The sequence below is a fragment of the Sapajus apella genome, unplaced genomic scaffold, assembly GCF_009761245.1.
Source record: "Sapajus apella isolate SASKATOON/1434 unplaced genomic scaffold, GSC_monkey_1.0 scaffold103, whole genome shotgun sequence".
Taxonomy (NCBI): domain Eukaryota; kingdom Metazoa; phylum Chordata; class Mammalia; order Primates; family Cebidae; genus Sapajus; species Sapajus apella.
In genome coordinates this window covers 5,570,896-5,582,669 of record NW_022437043.1, presented here as the reverse complement: position 1 = coordinate 5,582,669, position 11,774 = coordinate 5,570,896, and the positions used below count along the sequence as shown (strand labels likewise).

General features: G+C 53.3%; 1 protein-coding gene and 1 long non-coding RNA gene across 7 annotated transcripts in view; one reads left to right on the top strand and one right to left on the bottom strand.

Annotated features, from left to right (window-relative positions):
- Positions 1–735: 735 nt before the first annotated feature.
- WDR13 (WD repeat domain 13) lies at positions 736–10,368 on the bottom strand. 5 transcript variants are annotated; one of them, XM_032258613.1, is made up of 10 exons: positions 10,098–10,368; positions 9,675–9,754; positions 8,764–9,004; positions 8,253–8,362; positions 8,000–8,130; positions 6,779–7,086; positions 5,745–5,925; positions 5,511–5,652; positions 1,515–1,633; positions 736–1,127 (listed from the first exon to the last, which is right to left on the bottom strand). In XM_032258613.1, the coding sequence occupies exons 1-10, from the start codon at positions 10,341–10,343 to the stop codon at positions 1,054–1,056; spliced, it is 1,632 nt and encodes a 543-aa protein (XP_032114504.1). In that variant the 5' UTR covers positions 10,344–10,368; the 3' UTR covers positions 736–1,053. The 5 variants fall into 5 exon arrangements, with proteins under 5 accessions (XP_032114504.1, XP_032114501.1, XP_032114502.1 ...); XM_032258610.1 differs by having other exon boundaries at positions 736–1,066; XM_032258611.1 differs by having other exon boundaries at positions 736–1,066; positions 10,058–10,308.
- LOC116536769 overlaps positions 9,088–11,774 on the top strand; it is a 3,507-nt gene continuing 820 nt past the window's right edge. Inside the window, exons 1-2 of one of the 2 annotated variants that reach the window (XR_004262788.1) lie at positions 9,088–9,635; positions 10,187–10,400. This is a non-coding gene — a long non-coding RNA (uncharacterized LOC116536769). The other variant, XR_004262789.1, reaches the window with a different exon arrangement.

Genomic DNA, 11,774 nt, shown 5'->3' with positions numbered 1-11,774 from the left:
GTTCGAGACCAGCCTGGGCAACATGGCAAGACCCTGTCTCTACTAAAAATACAAAAATTAGGGTCTCGCCGGGCATGGTGGCTCATGCCTGAAATCCCAGCACTTTGGGAGGCCAAGGCGGGCAGATTATCTGAGGTCAGGAGTTCGAGACCACCCTGGCCAACATGGTGAAACCCCGTCTTTAAAAATATATATATTAGCTGGGTGTAGTGGTGTACACCTGTAGCTACTTGGGAAGCTGAAGTGGGAGGATCACCTAAGCCCTGGAGGTTGAGGCTGCAGTGAGCTATGGTCATGCCACTGCATTCCAACCTGGGTGACAGAGTGAGACCCCCTCTCAAAAACAAAAGAAGGCACCCTGTCAGGAATGTCTTCCCTGATACCGTAAAGTCCCACTCCCCCAACTCCAACTTCTGCAGCTCTGTCTCCCATCCTTGCCTTATTTTCCTTGCACCACTCATCATTAGCTGACCTGTTCCATATTTTTGTCTACTGTCTCCTCTACAACACAAGCCCAACAAGGGCAGGCATTTCCATCAGATTAGGTCACAGCAGTATCCCCAGTGCCTAGAACAGTTCCTGGCACACAGTCAGGGCTCACTAACGTCTATCGAATGCATGAGTGTGTAAAACAGTTAAAGCGGTGCCTGTGACCCAGCAGACATTCAATCAATGCTTGTGGAATGAATGAATCGTTGATGCATGAATGCACAAATGAGTCAATGAACTCCGTTCCACCGTGTTCCTGGAGCTGCCTGCTCCCCTGCCAGTCCCCGGCAGAGCTGGGAGCCGGCCCTCAGCACAACCACTGAAGCTTTATTTACAACACGAGGCTGGAGTAAAGGGATGAGATGGTGGACAGCAGCAGGGCCGGCAGGACCCTACTTCTGCTCCCGCCTCCAGACGATGACCATGCCGCTGGCGTCACTGGAGGCCAGTAGGCTCTCGTCGCAGTTGAAGCTGACATCAAGCACGGGCGCACTGTGGCCCTGCAGCTTGTTGACAGCAGCCTTGGCTGCCCGTTCCACATCAAAGAAGTGCACGCACATGTCCTCACTGCCTGTCACTGTCGGGGTGAGAGGGAGAGGCCATCGGGAGGCGCCTGGGGTGCCCCTGGTGGGAAGTCCCTGAGGTGTTGAAGGGTGTATGTTGGAGGTGTGAGTTTCCAGCATGGCTTGGGGAAGTTTGAGGGGGCCCCATCCCTAGCTGGGAGGTCACCTGGCTATTTCAGTACTGTGTGCAGAGTACAAGGTCTCTGGGCTTTTTTGGGGGAGGTGTGTTCAAAGTGTGTTTTGATTGCTTCTCGGCCTTTTGGCTGAGATCAAGTGCAAACTGTGAGTTCTCTGAGCTGTTTGGAGCTGTCAGTCCCAGACTGAGGCTGTTGGGGTGTGAGGGGTCATGAGGCCCAGGAAGTCAGGGTGTCAGGGTGTCGTGATATCTGAGCCAAGTCGGGACCAGCCCTGGTCCCTGCCCCTCCCCCAGCCACCCAGATCCCCTGTACCTATAGGACTCACCCACGCAGGCCCCCTGGCGGAAGGACATGAGGGGACAGAAGATGCTGCGCACCGGGTGTGAGCTCTGCTCGATGGGGAAGCTTCTCTTCAGCTGCAGGGTCCCCTCGTTGTCTACCACTCTGAGAGGAGGACGAGAAAGAAGGTCAAAACACAGCCCCAGCCCCAGCAGGGGGACAAGTTGTGGGCCTGTGTCCCCACCCCATGCCTAAGTTCTTTTCAAGGTTCATGAAACCCAATATTTTTTGTTTTTGAGACAGGATCTTACTCTGTCACCCAGGCTGGAGTGTAGTGGTGCGATCATGGCTCACTGCAGCCTCAACCTCCCACGCTCAAGTGATCCTCTCGTCTCAGCCTCCTGCGTAGCTGCGACTACCTATAGGTACGTACCATACCCAGCTTATGAAACCCAATTCTGAGGTGACTGCATAAACTGTAAATAGGGGCCGATGGCTCAGAAACTGTCTCTGTTGATATAAACAGGAGCCTCTCCAGTTTCATTCACTAGTTTTTCTTTCTAAGATCCTGGTGTTAAGACAGGCACAAAGAGACTAAATGAACACACCATGGTACGCCCACACTGTGGAAAACTGCACAGTCCTTAGAAAGAATAAAGCACAGTTCCCAAAGGTGACCTGGGGGGTTTCTACAAGGCATTGCCTGGTGAGAAACTTGAGATGTATGAAAAGGCCATTTCTTTTTTCTTTTTTTTTTGAGACAGAGTCTCACTCTGTCCTCAGGCTGGAGTGCAGTGATGCAATCTCGGCTCACTGCAACCTCTGCCTCCCAGGTTCAAGTGATTCTTCTGCTCAGTCTCCTGAGTAGCTGGGACTATAGACGTGTACCACCATGCCTGGCTAATTTTTATATTTTTAGTTTCACCATATTGGCCAGGCTGATCTTGAACTCCTACCTCGTGATCCACCTGCCTCGGCCTTCCAAAGTGCTACGATTACAGGTATGAGCCACCGTGCCCAGCCTTTTTTTTTTTTTTTTTCCCCTAAGAGATGGAGTCTGGCTCTGTCACTCAGGCTGTAGTGCAATGGCATGATCTCAGCTCACTGCAACCACTGCCTCCCAAGTTCAAGTGATTCTGCAGCCTCAGCCTCCAGAGTAGCTGGGATTACAGGCGCCTGTCACAACATACGGCTGATTTTCATATTTTTAGTAGACATAGGGTTTTTCCAGGTTGACCAGGCTGGTCTTGACCTCCTGATCTCAAGTGATTCGCCCACCTCGGCTTCCCAAAGTGCTGGGATCACAGGCGTGAGCCACTGCACCTGGCCCAAGAATGTCTTTCAATAGGTGAACAATGAAACTGGTACCTCCATAAAAGGAACATTAAGTGATAAGAAAACCCATTTCTTTAAAATGTCTTTCCTTCAAAACTATGGTGGGAGCCAGGCAAGGTGGCTCACGCCTGTAATCCCAGCACTTTGGGAGGCTGAGGCGGGAGGACTGCTTGAGGCCAGGAGTTCGAGACCAGACTGGGTAACATGGCAAATCCTCATTTCTGCAAAAAATAGATTAAAAAAGTTAGCTCAGCATGGTGGCACATGCCCGTAATCTCAGATACTTAGTCTGAGGTGGGGAAATCAAATGAGCCCAGATGTTGGAGGCTGCAGTGAGCCATGATCACGCCACTGCACTCCAATCTGGGTGACAGCAAAACCCTATCTCATAAACAAACAAAAACACACATAAGTATGTGTACACGCCTCAGATTCGTGGAGAGAGAAGGGTATATGGAAAGATGTGGATCATAATGGGCTTTACTATGGCAAGAGAGGGCCAGAGGTGATAGGAGGAAGAAGGGAGGGGCTGTGGGAAATGGGCACAAACCTAAGGGTAAATTTAAATTAAAAATTTTTAAAGCATATATATAGAAATTGTTTAAAAAGGAGGAGAGAGCTGGGTGCAGTGGCTCACGCCTGTAATCCCAGCACTCTGGGAGGCCGAGGTGGGCGGATCACGAGGTCAAGAGATCGAGACCAGCCTGGCCAACATGGTGAAACCTCATCTCTACTAAAAATACAAAAATTAGCCAGGCGTAGTGGCACATGCCTGTAATCCTAGCTACTAAGGAGGCTGAGGCAGGAGAATCGCTTGAACCCAGGAGGTGGAGGTTGCAGTGAGCCGAGATCAGGCCACTGCACTCCAGCCTGGCGACAGAGTGAGACTCCACCTCAAAAAAAAAAAAAAAAAAGGAGAGAAATAAAGTGGTAGAATAAAAAACATCCTGTTAAGCAGTGGTTTTCAGGCCTGGCCGGATATCGCTTAGGGAATTTCTCAATCTACCCATGCCCAGGCCTATCCCAAAACTTCTGAAACCACTGCCCTGCAGAGGGGCCCGGGCAGAATTTTTTAAAACTCTTCAGGTCATTCCAATGTGTGGCCCAGGCTAAGAACTGCATTTGGGTCACATGACAGATTGAGTGGGGATAGTAACTCCCACACCCCACCCCCTAAAAAAAAAAACCAAACAAAGAAAAAAGGAAGGAAGAAAGGAAAACAGGCCTTGCTTTAAGTAACCCTAGTCTATTTTTGTTTTATTGTACTTTAAGTTCTGGGGTACATGTGCAGATCCTGCAGGATTGTTGCATAGGTACACACATGCCATGGTAGTTTGCTGTCTTCAACCCCCCATCACCTACATCAGGCATTTCTCCCAATGTTATCCCTCCCCAACCTATCCACCCCCAGCTGTCCCTCCCCTAGCCCCTCATCCCCCAACAGGCCCCAGTGTGTGATGTTTCCCTCCCTGTGCCCATGTGTCATCATTGTTCAATACCTGCCTATGAGTGAGAACATGCAGTGTTTGGTTTTCTGTTCTTGCATCAGTTTGCTGAGAATGATGGTTTCCAGGTTCATCCATGTCCCTACAAAGGACATGAACTCATCCTTTTTTATGGCTGCATAGTAATCCATGGTATATATGTGCCATATTTTCCTTGTCCAGTCTATCATAGATGGGCATTTGGGTTGGTTCCAGGTCTTTGCTATTGTAAACAGTGCTGCATTGAACATACGTGTGCCTGTGTCCATATAGTAGAACGATTTATAATCCTTTGGATATATACCCAGTAATGGGATTGCTGGGTCAAATGGAATTTCTATCTCTAGATCCTTGAGGAATTGCCACACTGTCTTCCATAATGCTTGAACTAATTTACATTCCCACCAACAGGTAAAAGTGTTCCTATTTCTCCACATCCTCTCCAGCATCTGTTGTCTCCAGATTTTTTAATGATTGCCATTCTAACTGGCGTGAGATGGTATCTCAATGTGGTTTTGATTTGCATTTCTCTAATGACCAATGATGATGAGCATTTTTTCATATGTTTGTTGGCCTCATAAATGTCCTCTTTTGAAAAGTGTCTGTTCGGGCCGGGCGCGGTGGCTCAAGCCTGTAATCCCAGCACTTTGGGAGGCCAAGGCGGGTGGATCACGAGGTCAAGAGATCGAGACCATCCTGGTCAACATGGTGAAACCCCGTCTCTATTAAAAATACAAAAAATTAGCTGGGCATGGTGGTGCGTGCCTGTAATCCCAGCTACTCAGGAGGCTGAGGCAGGAGAATTGCCTGAACCCAGGAGGTGGAGGTTGCGGTGAGCCGAGATCACGCCATTGCACTCCAGCCTGGGTAAATGTGAGTGAAACTCCGTCTCGGGGAAAAAAAAAAAAAAAGAAAAGTGTCTGTTCATATCTTTTGCCCTCATCTATTTTATGCTTCAGTTTGCTCAACTGCAAAATGGAGTTAATAACAGCACCTACCTCACAGGTTGGTGCAAGGACTGAATGCAGTGATACACAGAAACTGCTTCAAACAGGGCCTGGCCGCAGTGATTGCTGTAAACGTGCACGCTCACTACTGCTGTTAGTGTTACTGCTACTACTGCTCCCTCAATGAAATTAACCTGATGGAGGAGATGGGCTACTGTCCCAGTGTGCTGGAGGAGGCAGGCCCTCCATCTCCAGGAGGCCCTGTGGGGGACCCACCTGTAGAGCAGCAACTTGTTGAGGCAAGCATTGATGAGCAGCGAGGGGTCCCGGGCCTCGCGGCTGACCCAGGACCGGGCTGAGATGCTGGTCACAGGACTCCCCTCATGCACCACCAGACGCTTGGCTTTGGTCAGCTTCCCTGCAGCAGCGGAGGGAGGGAGGGCAAAGGGGAGGGTGAGGGCTATGCCCTGGGAGGGCAAGCATCCAGATGCAGAACTACTGTCTGCCTACCTGTGGCCATGTCGAAGAGGAAGGAGAAGATACTGCCACGGTCATCACCCGCCCAGAGCAGCCGGCCAGGGGCATCAAAGGACAGAGCAAGGACACGGCCTGTCAGCTTGCTGGAGCCCCCCTTCACTTTCTTGCCCGTGGAGATGTTCATGACATGCACATTGTGCTTGGCGTTCCCCACCTGTGGGGAGAGTGCACAGACCATCATTCTGCTCCCAGCCAGTCCCTCCTCGAGTCTGAACACAGTGAGGCTACCGTTGATGGGACTGGCTGGTCCCCATTAAGAGTCTATTCACAGTGGGGCTGTGGCAGGTAGACAAGAAGGTGATCAGGCATGAATCCACCTCCCTAGCCAGCCCCTCTTGCAATCTGCCCAGAGTAGGGCACTTGCCTATGGGACTAAAGGGCCTTCAGAGCCATCATGCTGCCCCTTGGCCAGTCCTCCTGCAGTGTGAGAACCACAGGGCCTGCCCAGGCCTGTGATCCCAGCTTTACCCTGCTCCCTGGCTGCGCCTTTCTGGAACTTGTGGGGCTGCTGCTGACATGGGGAGGATCCTGGCCCACAAGCTCGCTCTTGGTCAGTTCCTCTGTACTTCACCCCATCCCACCCTGGGCCATGCCAGACTTTTTAATGTTCTTCCCCTGCTCTCTGACCAATCTACCCTGGAGTCTGACCATGGTGGGGCTGCCATTGATAGACCAGATGAGGCTCAGCCTCATCGTCCTGCTCCTCAGAGGTAGCCCCTGCAGTTAGAAAGCTGTAGGACTGCAGCTGACGTGACCAAAGGGGTCCCAGAGCCAGGACCCTGCCCTGGCCAGTGCTCCCTGAAGTTTACCACAGCAAGGCCATCTCAGACCAAGAATGGTCTTATGATCTGCTTCCCTTTTAAGTCTGACCACACTAGGACTGCTGTGATGAGATTCACGGGGGTCCTAGGCCCCCCTGGCTGCCCCTCCTTATACTCTCACTCCCTCAGATGGCCTTCCTGACCCAGTCCGCCCGCCCTTGGTGAGTGGGTGCCCTGGAGCCTGACCACGGTGAGGTTGTTGTTGACAGGCTGGAAGGTACAGCAGAGCAGTTCAGCACCATCGGGGTCAGGGATCTCCCGGATGCAGCGGCCATCCTCAGAGGCCCAGATGCGCATGGTAGCATCAAGTGAGGTGGATACGAGGATGTCATTGGAGAGGGACCAGGCGAAGTCAGAGACACCACGGGTGTGGCCCCGTAGGACACGAAGCACCGTGGGCGGGGCGGGTACCAGCTGGCACAGGGAGATGCTGCCGTCGAGTGAGCAGCAGGCCAGGCGGTGCCGGTCATCATTGGCGAAGCGCACTCGTGGAACTGCAATGCCAAGAAGCCATTTGTGGGAGTCTGCACACACACTGGGCACTTTTCTCTCTAAAAGGCTCTGATGCGTGTGCCAGGGCCTGGGGCCCCACTGCATGAGGCACAGTGGCCTCAGCAAAGGGCTTTCCTTGGCTGACAAAGGGAACTGTAACCCCAGAGGGCACTCTGCCAAAGCTCCCTAAGTCTTAGCAGCTCCTTTGCAGATTGCAAAAGTCTTCTGCAATGTGAAAAAGCTCCTGTCTTAGCAAACAATTTACAATCAAGGTCTTGGCCGTTTGCAAAACCCTTGACACTGTAGCCCACTCTGTCCTCTGCAAGGGGATTTCTCATCAGCAATGTCTTTTTTTTTTGAAACGGAGTCTTGCTTCTCGCTCTGTCACCCAGGCTGGAGTGCAGTGGTACAATCTTGGCTCACTGCAACCTCCACCTCCCGGGCTCAAGTGATTCTCCTGCCTCAGCCTCCTGAGTAGCTGGGACTACAGGCCCTTGGCACCACGCCCGGCTAATTTTTTGTATTTTTAGTAGAGACGGGGTTTCACTGTGTTAGCCACGATGGTCTCTATCTCTTGACCTTGTGATCTGCCCGCCTCAGCCTCCCAAAGTGCTGGGATTACAAGCGTGAGCCACCTCGCCCAGCCCATCTTTGAACTCTTCCAAGTGACTCACAAACCCAGGCTCCCTGCTACAAAGGGCTCTCTTAGGCTTCTGAGGCTCTTTACAGTAGAGAAAGCACTGAGACTCTGCAGACCACTGTGCAGGGGGCTTTTCAGTCTGCAGAAGGCTTTCTGGATGCGAATTCCTCCTTCAGAGGTGTGCCAGGGGCCTGGTATTCAGAAAAGGATGCCTTGGTTGGTTGTCACAGTTTGGGCAAACACTTGGTGATAGAACCCGCCACCCACTGACTCACCTGCTTCATCCACGTGCTGGTCAAAAACATGGTACATGCCTGCAAAGGCATAGTTCTCGCTCAGTGATGTGTCCCCAGCCATGGCCCGGCTTGCCTCTGCCGCTGACGTGGGCACCACGCTGCCAGGGGGCCTGGGCCCCAATAGGAAGTGAGGGGTGACAAGAGGTAGATGTGAGAGTGTTCAGTCTGCCATTGCCCCAGGGCCCCTCTCCTCCTCACAACCACACCCTCCTCAGCTACCTCTGGCGCATACCTGTCCTCATAGACGGCACGGTTCATCTGTGCTTGCAGCTGGTAGGAGCCTCGACTGACAGAACGGCGGTGCCCACGGGCCCCCAGGGCCCGAGGATCATCCTCAAAGTCCTGCAAATGGAGAGGGTCAGAGTGGGTGCATCCTGCAAAAAGCCCCTGAGATCCTTTGAGGTGTGGAGCCCTGAAATTCTACCTAGAGCCAGATCACTTCTCACCGTGTCCCCTGCCACCACCACCGCTGCCTGCCTGCACTACTGCAGTGGCTTCTTCACGAGTTCTGCTGTTCCTGCCCTCCCCCTGCTCAACAGATACTCCAAACATGGCTTGTTCTATGTTTATTGACCTGTTTACCAAGTTTATTGTCTGTTCATTGATTTACTTGGCATATTATCTTTTTGTCCTCTGCTGATGCAGAACAGTGCCCAGCACAGAGCAGGTGCTTGATGAAAGTCTGCAGAGCGAACGTATGCAGGCAGGGTATGCCCAGGGGGCGAATGTGGCCAGGAGCTCACCTCCATGCGGTCAAGGGTAGTGCGGCTACTGCGGACGATGCTGTTGCTATAGGCACGAGCACTGCCTGGCTCGGAGAGGGGCCCGTAGCGCTGGCCCAGCAGCTGCCCCCGAAGCCTCAGGTACTGCCGACGCAGTGCTGGGGGGTGCCCAGCCTTGGCATTCTCCCGCAGCAGCTGGCTGCGCCGGCGGATATACTGCGTCCGAAACTGTGGAAACGTTGGTGTGCGGTACGCGTTGTACCTGCAGGGTCAGGATGCAGGGCAGGCAGCAGGCACAGGACAGAGGGAATCAATCAGCTCGGGGAACAGGGCAGGAGAGTGAGGTATGTGGCAGTGACTGGGGCCGAGGTAGTAAGAATGACTAGCAGTGGTGATGGGGGACCTCTTGGTCCTGTGGTAGGAGTGAATCTTCGGCAATAATCAGCATGGTGATGAGGTGAGTTTGCAGACAATGGAGTCAGTCTGCTGCCTTGCTGGGGTCCCTACCGGGTGACTGGGTCAGCGCGGACAATAATTGGGGTCAGTCTACCATGGCAACAGAAATCACACTGACATTATGGGGGTCAGCGTTGGGTGGTGATGGGGTCAGAACAGGGAAGTGATGATGTTAAAAAAAAATCTAGGAGACACCCATAGGGGATAGGATGTCACCAGCCTGAGCCCCACCTCCCTCCCACAGGCAGCCTCTTTGCGCATGTCCACATCTGACCACATTTTCCCAGCATGCCGTTTAGAACCCTCTCCGGCCCAGAAACTCACGGCGGGCGCGCCCGCCTCCGCTACTGCGCATGCTCACCTCCGGCAAGCCCACGCAGCCGCATAAGGCAAATTCTCCGCCCAGCCTCACTTATCGCCATTGCGCATGCACCACAGTAAGTTCCGCTCCCATGGGCTTCGACCCTACGCCTCACCTCGCGTCCACTGCTAAGACTTGCTGCCACACCGCGGCCATTCCCTGGCCTCCTCCTCTGGCGCCTCCGCCCGCGGGAGCCTGCAGGACAAGGGCCTGGAATGTGAGCGTCCCGAGCGAAGGGATCTAGTTCCGTCCCTTCCGCCAGGCGACCACTGCCGTAGACATCGAGTCCCTCCGCGCTGGAGATGTCACGAACTCCCACCCGGCTGTTACCATGGTCATCACCCCAGCCCTGCCCTTCCTGGGCAACGCCCGGGTGACACACAGCGATTCAGAACAGACACCGCCCCTCCCCGGTCGCCGTAGCAACGCCCCTCCCCCGCCTAGCATTCCTTGCTTGACATTTCCCACCCATCTTGTCCCCGCCGCCCTCCGCCTTCCCTTCTCAGGTCCAAGAGCATAGCCCGGGATCGGGGACCACCTCCGGGGCTGCCTCCGGTTCTTGAGGCCCCCCGGGGCGGCCCTGAGACCACTGTCGCCGGTTCCCTCTGTCTCTCTTCCCTTTCTCAGGCTCCAGGCAAGATGGCCGCCTGCTATCAGAGAGAGCTGCCGAGCCCAGAGCGAATCGATAGGCATCCTTCCCAGGGCGTGGGAGTCTCGCAGGCGCATTGAGGGACATTCGCTTCAGGCACAAGGACAGAGGCTCCACCCCTCGACTTCTACCCATTCGTTAATGGCACTTTTTGTTTATACAAGGATAATGTCCAAGGGACATAGTGTCGGGGTGAGTTTACGAATAATTCCCTAGAAATCAGAAATACATTATAAAAAAGAGAAGGTGGCCGGGTGCGGGGGCTCACACCTGTAATCCCAGCACTTTGGGAGGCCGAGGCGGGTGGATCACGAGATCAGGAGATCAAGACCATCCTGGTCAACATGGTGAAACCCCATCTCTACTAAAAACACAAAAATTCAGCTGGGCATGGTGGCGTGTGCCTGTAATCCCAGCTACTCAGGAGGCTGAGGCAGGAGAATTGCCTGAACCCAGGAGGCGGAGGTTGCAGTGAGCCGAGATCGCGCCATTGCACTCCAGCCCGGGTAACAAAAGGAAACCCCCCCCCCAAAAAAAAAAAAAAAAAAAGTGGTATAGGGCCAGGCGCGGTAACTCACACCTGTAATCCCAGCAGTTTGGGAGGTGGAGGCAGGCAGATCATAAGGTCAGGAGATGGAGATCATCCTGGCCAACTTGGTGAAACCCCGTTTCTAAAAGAAACATGACTTTTAAAAGTGGTATAGGGCCAGGTGCGGTGGCTCACACCTGTAATCCCAGCACTTTGGGAGGCCAAGGTGGGAGGATCACTTGAGCCCAGGAGGTAGAGACCAGCCTGGGGAACAAAATGAGACCCCATCTCTACCAAAAATTAGTCTGACATGGTGGTGCATGCCTGCAGTCCCAGCTACTTGGGAGGCTGAGGCAGAAGAATTGCTTCAGCCCGGGAGGTTAAGGCTTCAATGAGCTGTGATTGTGCCACTACACTCCAGCCTGGGCAACAGAGCAAGACCCTGTCTCTAAAAAAATAAATAAAAGAGCTCAGCTGTGGTGGCTCACACCTGTAATCCCAGCATTTTGGGAGGCTGAGGAGGGAAGATAACCTGAGGTTAGGAGTTCGAGACCAGCCTGGCCAACATGGTGAAACCCCGTCTCCACTAAAAATACAAAAAATTAATGAGGCATGGTGGCGGGTGCCTGTAATCACAGCTACTCAGGAGGCTGCGGCAAGGAGAATCACTTGAACCCTCGAGGCAGAGGTTGCAGTGAGCCAAGATTGTGCCATTGTACTCCAGCCTGGGCAACAAGAGTGAAACTCCATCTCAAAAATATATAAATAGGGCCGGCACGGTGGTTCATGCCTGTTATCCCAGCACTTTGGGAGGCCGAGGCGGGTGGATCATGAGGTCAAGAGATGGAGACCATCCTGGTTAACATGGTGAAACCCTGTCTCTACTAAAAATACAAAAAATTAGCTGGGCATGGTGGCGTATGCCTGTAATCCCAGCTACTCAGGAGGCTGAGGCAGGAGAATTGCCTGAACCCAGGAGGCGGAGGTTGCGGTGAGCCGAGATCGCGCCATTGCACTCTAGCCTGGGTAACAAGAAC